Genomic DNA, 12,500 nt, shown 5'->3' on the forward strand with positions numbered 1-12,500 from the left:
CATGTCTGTCACCTGCAGAGAAGAGAGAAAAAGTAGTTAAAAGGTGCACATGGTTTTATAAATCAACATCAATCAATTACAGTAATTAAGCAGCTTTTATTCAGGTTAATGTAAAAAGTTAAAGTGCTGCACAAGTTAATTGAGAAGCTGATAATATGACAGAACAAGTGTAGACTGAGGACAATGTCAAGAAAAGGAATAAAAACTAAGGAAAAATTAAAAAGTAAAAAAGGAAAAATTCAGCCCAATGCACCCAAGAGAAAATAAGATAAAAATGTAAAAAAAAAAAAAAAAATGTACAGTAAAATAAACAAGAGAAAATTACATAAAATAAATAATAATAATAATAAATAAAAATAAGAGAAAAAGAGAAAAAGTTTATTAAAGTAAAAAAGAGATTAAAGTAAAACTCATATAATAACAAAAAAGTGAAGTATAATAAATGAAAAACGTAAATAAAAAAAAATAAAAATTAGACAAAACTTTATTATAAGTTAAAGTAAAAAATTTGACTAAATTAAAAGGACAAAACTAAAATAAAGTACTATATAAATAAAAATAAAGATAAAGTTTAATAAAGCTAGACTAAAATAAATAGGTTTAAAAAATAGATTAAAAAGACAAAAGAAACAGAGACGAATACAATCGATAAGAAGATAAAACTTATAGAATGATAATAGTAATAATAATAATAAAATAAAGTAATTATAATAAAAGTAAAATTTTACAAACATCAAAACATAAAATAAAATAAAACAGATATCAGAGCGTTGACGAACCTCGTAGCCCTTCAGTGACGGTCCAACCAGAACCACGGGCCGCATAGAAGGCACAACGTCATACGGAGGAATGTGTTCCGTCTTTGGAGAGGAAGAGGAGGAGGAGGAGGAGGAAGAGGAGGGGAGGAGGAAGAGGGAAGAGGAGGAGGAGGAGGAGGAGGAGGAAAGGGAGGATGAAGAGGAGGAAGAGGAGGAAGAGGAGGAGGAAAAGTAGTAAGAGGAGGAGGAGGAGGAGAAGGAAGAAGAGGAGTAGGAGGAAGAGGAGGATGAGGAGTATGAGGAAGAGGAGGAGGAGGAGGAAGAGGAAGATGAGGAAGAGTAAGAAGAGGAGGAGAAGGAGGAAGAGGAGGAGGCAGAGGCGGAGGAGGAGGAAAAGGAGGAAGAAGAGGAGGAAGAGGAGGAGGAAGAGAAGGAGGCGGAAGAGGTGGAGGAAGAAGAAGAGGAGGAGGACGAGGAGGAAGAAGAGGAGGAAGAGGAAGAAGAGGAGGAAGAGGACGAGGAAGAAGAGGAGGAGGATGAGAAGAGGAAGAAGAAGAGGAAGAAGAGGGGGTAGAGGAGGAGGAAGAGGAAGAAGAGGAGGAGGAGAAAAACAGTTAGACTCATTTACAGAGAGTATAAAGTAAAAACACTCACTGACACAAATCACATTCTTTAAAAGCACAGAGAGATTTCTGAACCATGAAACGAGACACAACGTAAGCTCTGATTCATCACGTTAGAAAATATTTCAAAAAGCAAATTTATACTTAAACTTGAATGTATTTTAATAAATTCTGTCTCATTTCATGGCTCTGATATCACCGAATAAAAAAAAGAAAAAAAAAACACGTAGCAGGAAAAGTTAGGAGTTAGTTAGGAGGAAAGAAAACTACGGAAGATCAACGAAGCTACGACGAGCTAGCGGTAGAAAAACTAGCCAAACTAAACAGTTGAGACAAAGTGGGAGCTCAGTTTGTGTAACAGCATCAGTTTTAAAAAAATATCCCAAAAATAATTAACTATTCAAACGCACCCAAGAGATTTATGATGTAGCTACATTAGACCCGTCACGATAACTACTTCTGTTTCCGAAATAATCACGATAAACGATATTATTGTTATTTAAAGATCATTTTATACCACTGATGTAATGATAATATGATAGCATAGGCAAGTGGTGCTGTTAATTACGTTAATGTACGATAATTCGGTATATAGATACGATGTTGATAATTCTGTTATTGTACGATAAGTCGATCATGTTGTTGATTACATTATTGTACGATAAGTGGATATATAGTGTTGATACATACGTTATTGTACGAAAAATCGGTATATAGTTACGATGTTGATAATTATGTTAATGTACGAAAAATCGGTATATAGTTACGATGTTAATTACGTTATTGTACGATAAGTCGGTCGTGTTGTTGATTACATTATTGTACGATAAGTGGATATATAGTGTTGATACATACGTTATTGTACGAAAAATCGGTATATAGTTACGATGTTGATAATTATGCTAATGTACGAAAAATCGTTATATATAGTTACGATGTTAATTACGTTATTGTATGATAAGTCGTATAAAGATACGATGTTAGTTACGTTATTGTACGATAAGTCGGTATAAAGATACAATGTTAATTACGTTATTGTACGATAAGTCGGTATAAAGATACAATGTTAATTACGTTATTGTACGATAAGTCGGTATAAAGATACAATGTTGATAATAACGTTATTGTACGATAAGTCGGTATAAAGATACAATGTTGATAATAACGTTATTGTACGAAAAGTCTGTATATAGTTACGATGTTCATAATTACGTTATTGTACGATAAGTCACTATATAGACATGATGATGATAATCACGTTATCGTATAATAAGTAGATATATAGACATCAAGTTGATACCTATGTTATTGTACGATAAGTCGATCATGTTGATAATTACGTTATTGTACGATGAGATGATAACGTAATTATTGTGACAGGTCTCGCAGCTAGCAGACTTTTTGTTGTTTTATTTACGTCCACATCTTCGCTTTGTTCTCTCTTTTTTTGTCGGATTTCAAACATCTTTAAATGTTTAATAAAACCCTTTGTGTGCTCTCGTTGTGTTTTCTCTCTCAGAGACGTGAATCTGTCAGCGAGGCGGTGAACCTGCTGCTGTGTGTCCCGGCGGTCTTTCAGCATGAGCAGCGTGTTTGAAGTATGTGTGTGTATGTCGGCACTCGGGAGGAAAGGGGGAAGAAAAAAAAGAAAGAGCCTGATCTGAAGTTGGAGCTCAGTTGGAGAGCTGACAGCTGGGAAGGAGAGAGACGGAGGAATCTCTTCCATCTGTCCTTCCTACCTTTCTTCCTCCCTTCTCCCCTGTCTACTTTTCCTTCCTTCCATCTGTCTTCTCTTCCCTCCTTTCCTTCCTCCTTCCCTTCCTCCTTTCCCCCCTTCCTTCCTCCCTTCCTTCCTTCCATCTGTCCTTCTTCCCTCCCTCCCTTCCTCCTTTCCTCCCTTCCTTTCTCCCTTCCTTCCTTCCATCTGTCCTTCTTCCCTTCCTTCCTTCCATCTGTCCTTCCTACTTTTCTTCCTCCCTTCTCCCCTGTCTACTTTTCCTTCCTTCCTTCCTTCCATCTGTCTTCTCTTCCCTTCTTTCCTTCCTTCCTCCCTCCCTCCCTCCTTTCCTCCTTTCCTTCCTTCTTCCTCCCTTCATTCCTCCCTTCTTCCTTCCTTCCTCCCTTCCTTCCATCTGTAACTTCCTACCTTTCTTCCTCCCTTCTCCCCTGTCTACTTTTCCTTCCTTCCTTCCTTCCTTCCTTCCTTCCGGTCTTCTCTTCCTTCCATCTGTCTTCTCTTCCCTCCTTTCCTTCCTTCCTCCTTTCCTTCCTTCTTCCTCCCTTCATTCCTCCCTTCTTCCTTCCTTCCTCCCTTCCTTCCATCTGTCCTTCTTACCTTTCTTCCTCCCCTCCACCCTATCTTCTTTTGCTTCCTTCCTTCCATCTGTCTTCCCTTCCTTCCTTGCTCCCTTCCTTCCTTCCATCTGTCCTTCTTCCCTTCCTCCCTCCCTCCCTTCTTCCTCTCTTCATTCCTCCCTTCTTCCTTCCATCTGTCCTTCCTACCTTTCTTCCTCCCCTCCACCCTATCTTCTTTTGCTTCCTTCCTTCCATCTGTCTTCCCTTCCTTCCTTGCTCCCTTCCTTCCTTCCTCCCTCCCTTCCTCCTTTCCTTCCTTCTTCCTCTCTTCATTCCTCCCTTCTTCCTTCCATCTGTCCTTCCTACCTTTCTTCCTCCCCTCCACCCTATCTTCTTTTGCTTCCTTCCTTCCATCTGTCTTCCCTTCCTTCCTTCCTTCCTTCCTTCCTTCCTCCCTCCTTTCCTTCCTTCCTCCCTCCCTCCCTTCCTCCTTTCCTTCCTTCTTCCTCTCTTCATTCCTCCCTTCTTCCTTCCATCTGTCCTTCCTACCTTTCTTCCTCCCCTCCACCCTATCTTCTTTTGCTTCCTTCCTTCCATCTGTCTTCCCTTCCTTCCTTGTTCCCTTCCTTCCTTCCTCCCTCCTTTCCTTCCTTCCTCCCTCCCTCCCTTCCTCCTTTCCTTCCTTCTTCCTCTCTTCATTCCTCCCTTCTTCCTTCCATCTGTCCTTCCTACCTTTCTTCCTCCCCTCCACCCTATCTTCTTTTGCTTCCTTCCTTCCATCTGTCTTCCCTTCCTTCCATCTGTCTTCCCTTCCTTCCTTCCTTCCTTCCATCCTTCCTTCCTTCCTTCTTTTTAATGATCCAGCCCACATGAGATCAAATTGGTCTTTACGTGGCCCTTGAATGAAAATGAGTTTGACTCCTCTGATCTACGTTATCTTTTCCGACGAGTGTTTCAATGTCTCAGATTATCGCTCCCTCTTCCCTTTTCCTCCCCACATCATTGCTGCCGTCACCGGGTTTTTCCCTCGGGGCCGTTGTGGGAACTGATGCACACTACTGCTGTATTAATGGACAGCGTTGCTCCACTCAAATACTTCTTACAGACTAAACTCGACGAGGGATTGCGTGAGTAACGTCAGAGTAGTCTTGGGAAACTGAGGCTGAAGCTGGAGTGATTATTGTTTTACGTGTGTGATGACATTTCTGTTGTCCTAATACATAAGAGCGGGACAAAGTTTATTACAATAAGCTGAATTTGATTAATATTTTATTTTGAAATTTGCCATATTAGTGAATATTCCTTCCTCCGTCCCTTCCTTCTTCCTCCCTTCTTCCTTCCTTCCTTCCTTCCTTCCATCTGTCCTTCTTCCCTTCCTGCCTTCCTTCCATCTGTCCTTCCTACCTTTCTTCCTCCCTTCTCCCCTGTCTACTTTTCCTTCCTTCCTTCCTTCCTTCCTTCCTTCCGGTCTTCTCTTCCTTCCATCTGTCTTCTCTTCCCTTCTTTCCTTCCTTCCTTCTTTCTTTCCTTCCTCCCTTCCTTCCTTCCTTACTTCTTTCCTTCCTCCCTTCCTTAGTAGAAGAACAAAGTGACATGAGATAGAAATCTATACTCAAGTTCAAGTAAAAATACATTATATATTTCAATAGTGGTGCTTTTAATTTTTGAATGGGGCTATTGAATGGCTTATAAATAAAATGCATAGCTTTTTTCAAAATAAAAGCATGATTGTGTGGCTTTCATATTTTTTAACCTTCCTGTCGTCCTCCCGGGTCAAATTGACCCTGTCTGTTTTGACTGTTCTTTGTTTCCCACCTTCCTTCCTTCTGTCCTTCCTTCCTCCCTCCTTCTTTCCTTACCTCCTTCCTTCTTTCCTTCCCTCCTTCATTCTTTCCTTCCTCCCTCCCTCCTTCTCTCTCTCTTTCCTCCCTTGATACCCCTTTCTTCCTTCCTTCTGTCCTTCCTTCCTCCCTCTCTCCTTCTCTCTTTCTTTCCTCCCTCCTACCTACCTTCCTTCCTTCTTTCCTTTCTCCTTTCCTTCCTTCCTTCTTTCCTCTGTCCTTCTTTCCTTCCTTCCTCCCTTCCTTCTTCCTTCTTTCCTCCCTCTCTCCCTCCCACCTTCCTTCCTTCTTTCCTCCCTCCCTCCTTTCCTTCCTTCTTTCCTTCCTCCCTCCTTTCCTTCTTCCTCCCTCCCTTCCTTCCTTGACTCGAGGACAACAGGAGGGTTAAAACAAACCAGACATTTAAAACAAAAGAGCTAAATCAGATTTAAAAATTAAAAAGCTGTACAAACTGAAGTCTCACTGAGTCTGCTTCATAAGTTCACTTACAAACACAAACAATCACAAACACAACACAGAGGTCCGCAGAGCAGTGAGTAAAGGGGAGGGGGAGGGGGAGGGGGGGGGTCGTCAGCGTACAGCTCGGACCACAGAGGCCTCCGCTGCGCCGACGCACTGCAACCAACGCCGCAACTTACCGACTTCTGCTTCTGCTTAGCTACGAGTGAGACGAGAGGAGGAGAGAGGAGAGAAAGGTTAAGAACAGGCATGCATGCTATAATGGCCGGGTGCACGCCGAAGAAGAAAGGATTCAAAAGGACAGCGTGGTGGTGGCACATGTAGACGAACAGGGGGACGGGGGGCGCTGAGTGACGCCAAGCAGCCGCAGGCATTTAAAGTCAGAGCGGTGCGGACGGACAGAGGAGAGGAGGAGAGGAGGAGGAGGTGGGGGGGTAGTACACGGTTTACCTTCTTAAAGAAAGGCATTCGTTTCTCTTTTGCTAGGGGTGACATGACAGTGTTTGGACTGGCTTTAGGGGAGCGCAGGTTGACTGGAAGCTCATTGTCCTCGGGGTCTAAGCCTGTGGCGTCTATGTCAATGGCTACGCACACAGACAGGACACCCAGGTGAACAACAGGAAGTCAACAGGAAGTCAACAGGAAGTCACAGGTAACGGGGGAACATTTCACATTTCACATCGACAGTAGCACAGAATGTTATATGATATTACACCGAGAGAGCAGATTAAACATTTAACCCTCCTGTTGTCCTCAGGAAGGACAGGAGGAAGGAAGGGAAGGAGTAAGGGAGGAAGGAAGGAAGGGAAGGAAAAAAAGAAGGGAGAAAGGAAGGAAGGAAGGACGGAGGAAAGAAGGAAGGAAGGAAGGGAGGAAGGAAGGGAGTAAGGATGATAAGAGGAAGGAATTTAGGAGAGGAGGAAGGAAAGAAAGAAGGAAAGAAGGAAGGAAGGAAAGGAGTAAGGACGAAAAGAGGAAGGAATTTAGGAGAGGAGGAAGGAAGGAAGGAAGGAGGGAAGGAATTCAGGAGAGGAGGAAGGAAGGAAGGAAGGAGGGAAGGAAGGAAGGAAAGGAGTAAGGACGAAAAGAGGAAGGAATTTAGGAGGGAAGGAAGGAAGGAATTTAGGAGAGAACGAAGGAAGGAAGGAAAGAAAGGAGTAGGGAGGGAGGAAAGCAGGAAGGAAGGAAGGAAGGAAGGGAGGAAAGAGGAAGGAGGGAGGAATGGAGGAAGCAAGGAAGGATGGAAGGAGGAGGGAGCAAAGAAAGAGGGGAGGAGGGGAAGAAGGAAGGAAAAATTAAAGAAAGAGGGAAGAAGGAACAGTCAAAAGAGATGAGGGTCAATTTGACCCGGGAGGACGACAGGAAGGTTAAAAGTACAATTATGACGATTGAAACATGTAACTGACAGAAAATGCTGCAAAAAATATCAAAATATATTCACAGATATTCAAAGTAAGTAGAAAATCTTACATCCAACTTGAGTTTGATGATTAAAACTAACAATAATATATGAATACTTTACTACTTACCAGACGAAGGAGGAGTAGATTTCCGTGAGTTAGGAACCACTTCACCTAAACTAGACGATGAGTTTGCTCCCAGTTTACTGAAATGAGACCACGACACGATTCAGAGATCTGAACTCATGTTGAATGAAGACGTGGATGTGGTGCAGATGAAGGGCCGGGCAATTAATCGAAAAATAATCTGAAACCGACATTTAGAAACTCTAATCTTGCTCATGTCAATTCAATCGTGGTGTTCACTGTTGCCATGACAACAAAGGTTGGATATCTTTAAAGGAGTTTGAAAACTTGTCTCCAGTGATGATTTTAACCCAAACCATCTTTACATAGTTCTAATCAAGTAAACTAGACATTAACCCTCCTGTTGTCCTAGAGGCTAGGGAGGAAGGAAGGAAGAAGGAAGGAAGGGAGGGAGGAAGGGAAGAAGGAAGGGAGGAAAGGAAGGAAGGAAAGGAGGGAGGAAGGAAGGATGGAGGGAGGAAGGAAGGAAAGAAGGAAGGAAGGAAAGAAGGTAGGAAAAGAGTCTGTTTTGACTGTTCCTTCCTTCCTTCCTTCCTTCCTCCCTCCATCCTTCCTTCCTTCCTTCTTTCCTCCGTCCTTCCTTCCCCCATCCTACCTTCTTTCCTTCCTTCTTTCCTCCTTCCTTCCTTCCTTCCTTCTTTCCTCCCTCCACCCTTCCTTCTTTCCTCCCTCCCTCCCTCCCTCCCTCCCATCCTACCTTCTTTCCTTCCTTCTTTACTCCTTCCTTCCTTCCTCCCTCCCTGCCTCCCTTCCTTCCTTCCTTCCTCCCTCCCTTCCCTTCCTCCCTGCCTCCCTTCCTTCCTCCCTGCCTCCCTTCCTTCCTCCCTGCCTCCCTTCCTTCCTTCCCTTCCTCCCTGCCTCCCTCCCTTCCTTCCTTCCTTCCTTCTCTCCTCCCTCCTTCCTTCTTCCTTCCTTGACTTGAGGACAACAGGAGAGATAATCGTTCATTAATCGTAATCGAGGTTAAAATTAATTAATTAATGGTGATTTAGATTGTTGCCATAACGACCCAGCCCCTCGGTGCAGATGAAGGTTTTTATTACCTGGAGTGGAACTTGCCCTGTTTGGCTCTCTGTTCCTGGAGGATTCGACTGTTTTCAATCTTCACCGGACTCGGGATGAAACCGATTTCACAGCCTTCCTTCACCAGGCGTCCTATCCACCAGTCATTGTTGAATTTCTAATCCAACACACACACACACACACACACACACACACACACACACACACACACACACACACACACACACACACACACACACACACACACACACACACACACACACACACAACATGTCACCTTCATCCTCTCCCTCTTACCTCCTCTTCATCACTACCTTGATTAAACATCAACATCTTGCTCACCTCTTTGACATGGAGGAAGTCTTTAGCCTCAAAGGAGATGGCCATTCCCGGCACGGGGACGTCGTCATCGTGACTCGGGCTGTAGTTGACATTTGTGCGAACAGCAAATGCAACTGGTTTAGTCTGTCGGGAAGAAAAGGAAGGAGGAAGAGGCGGAAGAAGAGGAGGAAGAAAGGAGGAAGAGAAGGAAGCGGATAAATGAACATGTCACATCATGCAAAGATAAGGATCTCATGGATTAAAAGCATTTTGAAATCAACTCTAAAATCATAAAGGTGGTGGTGTTTAGCTCAGTGCTAAACACCACCACCTCCCTCGATCCTCCCTCGATCCCCCTTTCTTCCTTCCTTCTGTCCTTCCTTCCTCCCTCCTTCTTTCCTGCCTCCTACCTTTCTTCCTTCCTTCTTTCCTCTGTCCTTCTTTCATTCCTTCCTCCCTTCTTTCCTCCGTCAATCCTTCCTTTCCTTCCTCCCTTCCTCCCTCCTTTCCTTCTCTTTCTCTTTCCTCCCTTAATACCCCTTTCTTCCTTCCTTCTGTCCTTCCTCCCTCCCTCCTTCTCTCTTTCTTTCCTCCCTCCTACCTTCCTTCCTTCCTTCATTCTTTCCTCCCTTCCTTCTTTCCTTTCCTTTCCTCCCTCCCTCCCTCCCTCCCTCCTTTCCTTCCTTCCTTCTTTCCACATGTGTTGAGGCTATAGTCCTCACTGCAGGCGACCCCGGTTTGAATCCCGCACCGAGCGGCCCTATCCTGCATGTCATGCCCCCCCCCCTCTCTGCCTCCAGTTTCCTGTCTCTCTCTACTAACCTGTACATTAAAGGCAAAAAGCCCCAAAAAATATACTTAAAAAAAAACATAAAGATGACCAGTGTATATGTTACATGCCAGGCAGATAGGTGTGTGTGTGTGTGTCTTCTGAAATAGGCTTTATGTGGATTCTTCTATTGGATTTGACTGCAGCATTTTGAACTAGTTGAAAAGTTTTAGGAGGTTATATTGAGATATTGAGTGAAACTGAATCTGATGAAAGTGTGGAGACAGTTTCTAGATTTTAACTGACACATTTAACATTTTCTGAGATATTGTGAAGTAGCAGGAAGCACGAATGAACGACTGACTTCACCTGTCAGTCAAAGGTAAGTTCATTTTAAAAGATGACAGAGAGAGAGAGAGAGAGAGAGAGAGAGAGAGAGAGAGAGAGAGAGAGAGAGAGAGAGAGAGAGAGAGAGAGAGGAAGGACAGGAGGAAGGAAGGTAGGAGGGAGGAAAGAAAGAGAAGGAGGGAGGGAGGAAGGACAGAAGGAAGGAAGAAAGGGGTATCAAGGGATATCAGAGAGAGAGAGAGAGAGAGAGAGAGAGAGAGAGAGAGAGAGAGAGAGGAGAGAGAGAGAGAGAGAGAGAGAGAGAGGAAGGACAGGAGGAAGGAAGGTAGGAGGGAGGAAAGAAAGAGAAGGAGGGAGGGAGGAAGGACAGAAGGAAGGAAGAAAGGGGTATCAAGGGATATCAGAGAGAGAGAGAGAGAGAGAGAGAGAGAGGGAGCGAGAGAGACAGAGAGAGGAGAGAGAGAGAGAGAGGAAAGGAAGGAAGGAGGGATGGACGGGGGAAAGAAGGAAGGAAGGGAGGAAGAAGGAAGGAAAGGAGGGAGGGAGGAAAGGAAAGAAGGAAGAGAGGGAGAGTTTTCCTAGGAGAGTTTTCCTAGAAGTTTACATTTGGATCTTTTGTGCCCTTTTGAGCTCTTTTCTTAAAATAAAGGTTTTATAAATAACTGTGTGTGACGGATCCGAGCCGGCTGTGACTCATCCTGACTTAATTCAACCATCGCTCCATGAATGATTTCACTGCTCAACTGTCTACACGCTACACTACACTAAAAAAGAAACCAAACCATACACACATTTGCAATTCAGAGTGATGCAACACGATACAGCGTCTGCAGCAATCACCAACTCCACACAAGACAAAAAAAAAGAAGAAAAAAACGAGACTCTCCGTCTTACACTCAGAGGATTCAAACTCATTTTCATTCAAGGGCCACATACAGACCAAGTTGATCTCATGTGGGCCAGATCATTAAAAAGATGGAAGGAAAGAAGGAAGGAAGGAAGGAAGGTAATAAGGAAATAAGAAGGGAAGGAAGGAAAGACAGTCAAAAGGAAGGAGGGAAGAAAGGTAGGAAAGAGAGATAGTAGAGGACGGACAGACAGAAGGAGGGAAGGACTGATGGAAGGAAGGACAGAAGGAAGAAAGGAAGGAAGGACAGATGGAAGGAAGGACAGATGGAAGGACGGACAGACAGAAAAGAGGAAGAAAGGATGAAAGGAAAGAAGGACAGATGGAAGGAAGGACAGAAGGACGAATGGAAGGAAGGACAGAAGGAAGAAAGGAAGGAAGGACAGATGGAAGGAAGGACAGAAGGAAGAAAGGAAGCAAGGACAGATAGAAGAAAGGAAGGAAGGACTGATGGAAGGTAGGACAGAAGGAACGAAGAAAGGAAAAAAGAACGAAGTAGGGAAAAAAGGAAGGTAGGAAAGACAGATGGAAGGAAGGAAAACAGCACTGGATGGCAAGTGGGCCGGATCGCACCCCTTCGGCGGTCCCGTATCTGGCCCGCGGGCCTCATGTTTGACCCCCCTGTTCTATCACACTGACTTAATGAACAAAAGCTAATGACGTAAACGCTCGCTCATCAACTTTTTCCTCCTTTTTCTCTCCAGACACAAATATTTCTACACAAACTAAGAGCAAATCTCCTCGGCTCACAGTGACGCATTACATTTTAACCCCCCCCCCCCATCCCCTCCACCCCCCCTACCCCCCCTACCCCAAAAAAAGAGACTTAATAAGGTCACAGTGTAATGGGAGAACCATATGTTGGCAGACAAACTCTCTAAATCTAGATCTGTGGATCAGCGCTGCGAGGCTAGACGACAAGTATACTCACATAAGACACACGTACGTCGCTTTTAGGAATTACATAAAATGCTTTGGGATATAATCTTGGAGTCAAACTGGCGGCGAGGACAGGAACGAGTTGGCAGCGTTTAGAAGTTTAACCCCCATCCCCCACCCGCCCCGCTTCGACCAGATTATATTTGCTTTGCCTTTGACAGCGTGACAAGAAAAGCCAAACAAAAAAAACTAAACTAAAATCACAGCAGCAACGAGGAGAGGATGTAATCTCCCCAGCATGGCTTAACCCTCCTGTTCTCCTTGAGTCAAGGAAGGAAGGGAGGAAGGAAGGGAAGAAAGGAGGGAAGGAGGGAGGGAGGAAGAAGGAAGGAGGGAAGGAAAGGAAAGGAAGGACTGACAGAAAGAAGGAAAGGAAGGTGGGAGGGAGGAAAGAAGGAAGGGCGAGGGAGGAAGGGAGGAAAGGAGGAAGGATGGAGGAAAGAAGGAAGGAAGGGAGGATGGAAAGGAAGGAAGGAAGGACAGAGGAAAGAAGGAAGGAAGGGAGGATAGGAGGAAGGATGGAGGAAGGAAAGAATGAAGGGAGGAAAGAGAGAGGACGGAAAGAAAGAGAGAAGGAGGGAGGGAGGAAGGACAGATGGAAGGAAGGAAGGAAGGAAGGAAGGAAGGAGGGAACAGTCAAAACAGACGGGGTCATTTTGACCCGGGAGGA

General features: G+C 44.3%; 1 protein-coding gene across 1 annotated transcript in view; it reads right to left on the reverse strand.

Moving 5' to 3' along the window:
- The window catches only part of cacnb2a (calcium channel, voltage-dependent, beta 2a), a 36,803-nt gene that overhangs the window by 13,198 nt on the left and 11,105 nt on the right, over positions 1 to 12,500 (reverse strand). The window contains exons 3-7 of the mRNA XM_053342823.1: positions 8,889 to 9,011; positions 8,567 to 8,703; positions 7,506 to 7,582; positions 6,427 to 6,560; positions 729 to 860 (exon numbers count right to left, since the gene is read on the reverse strand). Coding sequence (XP_053198798.1) covers positions 729 to 860; positions 6,427 to 6,560; positions 7,506 to 7,582; positions 8,567 to 8,703; positions 8,889 to 9,011 — 603 coding nt within the window. The remainder of the gene's footprint in view (positions 1 to 728; positions 861 to 6,426; positions 6,561 to 7,505; positions 7,583 to 8,566; positions 8,704 to 8,888; positions 9,012 to 12,500) is intronic.

The sequence above is a fragment of the Scomber japonicus genome, chromosome 21, assembly GCF_027409825.1.
Source record: "Scomber japonicus isolate fScoJap1 chromosome 21, fScoJap1.pri, whole genome shotgun sequence".
Lineage (NCBI taxonomy): Eukaryota > Metazoa > Chordata > Actinopteri > Scombriformes > Scombridae > Scomber > Scomber japonicus.